Source organism: Pelobates fuscus, chromosome 4 (genome assembly GCF_036172605.1).
Source record: "Pelobates fuscus isolate aPelFus1 chromosome 4, aPelFus1.pri, whole genome shotgun sequence".
Classification (NCBI taxonomy): domain Eukaryota; kingdom Metazoa; phylum Chordata; class Amphibia; order Anura; family Pelobatidae; genus Pelobates; species Pelobates fuscus.
The window spans coordinates 92,465,058-92,471,552 of record NC_086320.1 but is presented as its reverse complement, the minus strand read 5'-3'; the positions used below and the strand labels follow the sequence as shown (position 1 = coordinate 92,471,552).

The 6,495-nt window shown below is 39.7% G+C and overlaps 1 protein-coding gene across 1 annotated transcript in view; it reads left to right on the top strand.

The window, feature by feature from the left end:
• The window catches only part of RP1 (RP1 axonemal microtubule associated), a 351,147-nt gene that overhangs the window by 194,006 nt on the left and 150,646 nt on the right, over positions 1 to 6,495 (top strand). Inside the window, exons 30-31 of the mRNA XM_063451391.1 lie at positions 1,707 to 1,762; positions 3,712 to 3,741. Coding sequence (XP_063307461.1) covers positions 1,707 to 1,762; positions 3,712 to 3,741 — 86 coding nt within the window. The remainder of the gene's footprint in view (positions 1 to 1,706; positions 1,763 to 3,711; positions 3,742 to 6,495) is intronic.

Sequence of the window (6,495 nt, the reverse complement as noted above, 5' to 3'; positions counted from 1 at the left end):
AAATGTGCAACTGCTCGCTTTGTACAATTGTACAGTTATTTGCAGCTGTGACAACATAGGTATGTCACTGCTGATCGTTGTTTCTCTGCCCAGAAGGAACTGAAGAATTGGCCTGGGTCAGGAAGCCTTAAGCAGTTGATGGTAGCTTAGGGCACTGGCAAGACCCAAAAGTGCTAGTTATGAGAAGTCTATAGCATGCCTTCCAACATATAGCATGTCTTCCCAATTTTTGCGCCCTTTCCTGCTATCCCAACTTTGTTCCCTGGTGTCCCACTTTTGGGTACAGTAGGGAACTGTCAAGAAAAAGTGCAACCGAAGCACTCATTGTTCAGATGTCATGTTAAACTAGTCAAAGCTGGTTAAATGAAACATTGGCTACTGCTGTCTTTATTATGGGTGAAAATATTATTATTTAAACCAGATTAATATGCCTATACATAATACGTGGATTGTGTAGACATAGACAAGTATAGTATCCAGTTTTAATTTATAAATTAAGTGATCGGCTGATAGTGGTCTTTTACTTGCTGTCAAAGTTTGTGAGATGCCTCATGGGAGATGCAAACTTAATGAAGTCAGTGGTGATCAATGTGAAACTACCTTGTCAGAAAGAATATATTCAACACTCGACTGAAGACTTTAATTCCAGTACAGAAAAATTGCATCATTTTTCTGCCTGAAGCAAAATAAGGGACACTGAATGATGAGGGATGAAAACATAAAATTATATCGTGCTGATTTCTACTTCTTGCAATGAGGGTAATGCACATATTAAGGCACTTTATAAAATAACTATGCGGAGAAGAGAAAATATAAAAATACATAAACACAGTGCTGAACATGTGTGATTTAAATCACCGACAACAACCTGCAGTACTCAGCGTTACTAGTAGTTTGTTCATTAAGTTATCTGGCTAAATGATTATACTTACGAGCAGCTCATTTGACCATATAATATATAATTCCTCCATCACTCTTTAGGAGAATTTTGTAGTTCAGTGTTACATTGAAATTTCCTAAAATAATTTCAGCAGAATAACTAATTTGTTACTGAAAATGTCACTGGCATTTGCACGAACACTGCAATTTTTTTACAAATAAACATGAAACCCTTGAAACCACTATCAATACTTCTCAAATATTTATTTTGTCAATTAGCAGTGTTGCAAGCACTAGAAAGCCACCCATTTACACGGATACGTGGATCAAATGATAGTTAACTCTTTCTAAATAAAAGTGTATCATTTAAATTAATATAGGCAGCCTATTTCTACATATATGGAAAGTATATGTAAGCACAGTATAAATATAGTCTGCTTATAATAATATACCATTTAGTATATGTATGAACAGCAACATCTAAAATAACATTAAGGAGAAACCTGGCCTGTGTACTCTGTTGTGATTTCAGGAAAAATTCTCCATAAAGTGCACTGCTGTTGAGACATTCTCAAGGTTGGTAATTAACCAAAAAAGGTGGTGATTGTTATTATTTTCGCATAATATACTGATCTGTGTTATGTATCTGTTTGGCTGATTATCTAAAATAAATAGGATTAGGGCTAAGGTTTTGGGTTCTCTTAAAAGGACACGTTAGGTGCTGTAATGGGTCTATCTCGTTGAAGTGGTTTTAGTGTCTGGAGTCCATTGGCTCTTTCCCTTAGATCGTGTTAGATATACTAACAGAACTACTAATATCTTTCTAGATGGCTTTCTGTCCATGAAGAAGATGAAATTACAGAAATAGAGCTCTTTGCCAGCGGTAAGTGGAAGTGTAACTATGGCATGGTTACCAATCAAGGCTCATCAGTGACAAATCCAGAAATGTAGAACAAATCTTTTCTCAACATTCCACTAAAGCACAAGTAATTTAATAGGATAACCCTGTGGAGTCTTTAACCCCTTAAGGACACATGACATGTGTGACATGTCATGATTCCCTTTTATTCCAGAAGTTTGGTCCTTAAGGGGTTAAGATCAGAATGTGCTGGTGGTAATTAAATTGCATGGTTTGTATTTTCTTCCATGCTGGTTTGCAATGTTGCTGTTTTTTTCTTTTTACAAAGAACTGGTAAAGAGCAGTTGACCTGCTACCCTGTTTACTTAAGTACCGTATTAATGACTATCTACATTATTGTTCTGGGATATTGTTCAGTGGAGGTGGTGAGAGAATTTAAAGTTGGAAAGTAAAAAAATCTTGCATTGTTAGCAATGGAAAATACCCAGACAAGAGCTATAAGAGTTTGTTATCGCTTCTAATTAGTAATTGGAATCCTGATCCATGCTGTTTAAATCAGAAATCATTAATATTAATCATTAATTTATTCCCTCCAATAAACACTGCAATTCCGTTTACTGGGATGAAGTAACAAGAAACTGCAATTTCTTTGGAAGATATTTTAACATTGTTGGATTTATTTATCAAATCATTCATCTTAGTAAAATGAAATCTTAAGTGCAGCATTCACAGGCAAATAACTAGTCTATAGAAATCTGGAATGAAAATAGATTCTGGTTCATTATGCCCAGTGTCTGCACATCTGTTTCTGCCATTGATTCCAAAAGCAGACAACAAAAACAATTTCAAGCCCTTTCCAGTTGTGCCAAAAACAGGGGAAAAGTCTTCTTGATTCCAAAATGAAAATCAGATACTTATGACCTCAATAAGTTGTTACCACCCACAGTAACTATTATTATCTTGCTGTTTTTACTGACCCTGTAGAGATTTGTGTATCGTTGTCACATCCCCTCTGAGACACATTTTCTCTAAAGTCAACAAATGCAGTTTTTCAAACGTTTCTTCATGACAAGATTGTGATGTATGAATTTCAATACTCATTTCAAGATTATTAATGAACAGATTAAAGTGAAGTGGGCCCAGTACTCAATGTTTATTCTATTCTTGTCCGCTTTAAAAAATTCTCCAACTCAGCTACATAGCTTATCTGTTTAAAGGATCACTATAGGGTCAGGAACACAAACATGTATTCCTGACCCTATAGTGTTAAAACCACCATCTAGCCCCCCTGGGCCCCTCATGCCTCCGTAAACATAGTACAAATCTTACTGTATTCAAGCCTGAAGCTGTAACTCTGCATGCTGTTAGACTCAGAAAAACAAGCAGTGTGCTGACATCATCAGAAGTAGTAGCCTGATCCGATCACAATGCTTCTCCATAGGATTGGCTGAGACTGAAATGGAGGCAGATCAGGGGCAGAGCCAGCATGATTCAAACACAGCCCTGGCCAATCAGCATCTCCTCATAGAGATGCATTGAATCAATGCATCTCTATGAGAAAAGTTTAGTGTCTGCATGCAGAGGGAGGAGACACTGAATGTTTGGATGCATTTTAGGCAGCCATGACCCAAGAAGGATCTCTAACAGCTATCTGAGGAGTGGCCAGTGACGTTATCACAAGGCTGTAATGTAAACACTGCATTTTCTATGAAAAGTCAGTGTTTACAGCAAAAAGCCTGAAGGTAATGATTCTACTCACCAGAATAAATTCAATAAGCTGTAGTTGTTCTGGTGACTATAGTGTCCCTTTAAGTATGACTTTTGCAGTTTGGTTTTCCTTTTACGATAACGATTTATGCTTATTCAATAAACCTTTGTGATTTCACTCAAAGAATCTGAGATGTTTTTCTATATCCTAATTTCTTTTTTATTTTTATCAAACTATGTTTAATTTTTCTTAATTTTATTTACAGAAGAAGAGAATGCAAAACAACTAATTAAAGGTAATACATGATTATGATACTCATGAAAACTTACATATATGGTTTATTAAATTGCATATAATTTTGTGACAATGTATTTTTAATATAATTTACGATATAAAATAGTTTGATTTGGGACGTGGCTTGGCTACTGATGGAGTAGGACTCACGTTGCTCGAGCTCCTTGGCCCCAACCCGCAAAAGCCTCAGAAAACAGCGTTTATTGCTGCATAAACAAAAAAACAAAACGGGCAGCTACCCCGGGACCAGCACATGTGGCCCAGCCAAGACAGCAACCCGGTCCCATGGATTATTTTTTACACACGCTGCAAGGCCGCCGCGGCTCCCGGGACCCGGATAAAAGGGCACCCTCCTCCCCCAGCTCTGTGAGCATGGCGGTCTCAACCCAGGGCTCCTAAGCGGGCGAGACACTCACCAAATATCTGCTGACATAGCGGCCATCTCCGCGAGCATGCTTACCCGAAGGTACAAAATCGAAATGGTATCCGAGCTCCGGTCAATTATCCGAGAGGAAATCACGCCGGTCTGTAATGACCCATCAGCACTTGAGCAACGAGTGGATGATCTGACTGCAGTTGACACAACACCGCCAGGCCTCTGGAGGAGGACATAGACAACAGAGGCCATCTGAATAATGTGCGTATCCGGGGCCTGCCTGAGACGGAGGGGGAATCACCTTATGAGCTCCTTGCAGGCCTGTTCTCCCAATTACTCAGAGAATAAGCGCCACCCGACTTCGGAATTGAGAGGGCCCCCAGAAGGGACGGCCAACCTAGAGACATCAAATGCTGTCTACCTTCATTCCAGCTAAAAGAGTCGCTCATGAGGGTGGCTAGAGCACAACAAAGTATCTTGTTCATGGACACTCAGGTTTCCCTATTCTAAGACTTGTCCACTCAGAATGTTCGCCGGGCCCTGAGACCACTAACACGCCTACTGCCGGACAAGAGGATCATGTATAAGTGGGGGGTTTCCATTTGCCTGCAGGCCAAAGTGGACAATGCCTGGCATATCATCCGCTGGCCCAATGATGTTCCACGCTTCCTGTGGACAACTGGCCTGCCAAACGCAGTGATCCCAAACTGGATCTTCGACGGCCCACCGGCACGTGCCACCTGACCCACAGAGGCAGCACAAAACATCCAGGGAGAACAAGGTGCTCGGCCTCAGCAACACAGAGGAGGCCCGAATGTAGTAGCAATGCTAATATGAGCTAAGACAGCTCCCGCCCCCCTACATTGACCAGTCCCGCATTGGCTGAGATACTCATTTGCTGCCCGATTTCCAGTGCTCCCTCCCGGTTGCTAGAGGCCTTCTGACGGGGTATGTACTGTGACCTTGGATGTGGATGGTGAGAACGTCCATATCATTCCTGCAGGAGACGCATTTCAAAGGCCAAGAGGCTCCCAAACTAGAGAATAATTGCTTCCCTCTAGGCTTTTATGCAAATCACCCGGATGCGGAAAAAAAAGGAGTAGCGATACTCTTCATCCAAAACGTCCAATTCCCCTGAACAGCAACGTTTATTGACCCAGGTGGGAGATTCCTCTTCCTCAAGGGTACCATAGCTTACCATATCTACACCTTTGCATGCCTTTACTGCCCCAATAAAAAACACCTCTTCCTGGCCAAGACACTGGCCAAACTAGAAAAGTTCAGAGAGGGCTTGCTGATGGTAGCGGGAGACCTAAACTTGCCATTAAATCCGCACCTAGACATCCTGTTGATCGGGATTTCACCTATTATTCGACTGTTCACAAACACTACAGTCGCATAGACTATATATTCATGGCACAACTTACATATATATATATATATATATATATATATAAAATATCGGATGTCCCGCACTCAATTTTCCGGTCTTGTGCTTGCCTCGGTGCTGCCTCAGCCGTTAATATAAACAAATAGAAAGGAGTGCACTCGAGAGGTCCTCTCGAGTGCACTCCTTTCTATTTGTTTATATATATATATATATATATATAAAACAAAAAAACAGCACTCCCACACATAACTTCTTTACTTGTAAAAGTGTAAAAGTCAATGTTTCAGTTCCAGATCCTTTCATAAAGCCATAGATACACCCTCGCAAACGTGGACTCACATGCCAAAACATAACCCCAACGACCAAGTTTTAATAATGTTTATGTTTTTCAAGATCAGGGGTAATTGAGCCCACACACCTATCAAATTTTTGAATGTTTAACTGCTCTATATGCCTATAATAGCATGCGTAAGGTATTGGTTGCTGCCGATGTACAGTTATACTTACAATGTTAGGCACTTGAACGATGTTACTTGTAATGCTTTGACATCTATGACAAAAATAAAGAATCTTGAGCTAAATGCAGCTTAAATTCTACACAAAACAGATATTGATAACTCCATATTCGCATATTCTACATATTATCAGGAGAATGTTGCCTCTGTCCCACTTAAACCAAAATTGGGCAATACCTCTGAAGGACCTGCTTAGGATACAACCAATCACAGTTGAGGTGAAGGCGATCAGGTTCTTACAAATACCCCTACCATTGCCTAATTTTTGGCTATATTGCTATATGGGTTAGATTAGTTTACATTCTTGATTTTTACAGAAGTTGATTTTTACAGAAGTTGAATCACTTATTTATGCTTATGGGTAAATATTAAATACCTTTGCTATATTTATTCATGCCAACATTCAGACTAAGGTCACAAGACTTAATTTTCACATTTAAAGATTGTTACTCCTCAATTCTATAAGAACATTTC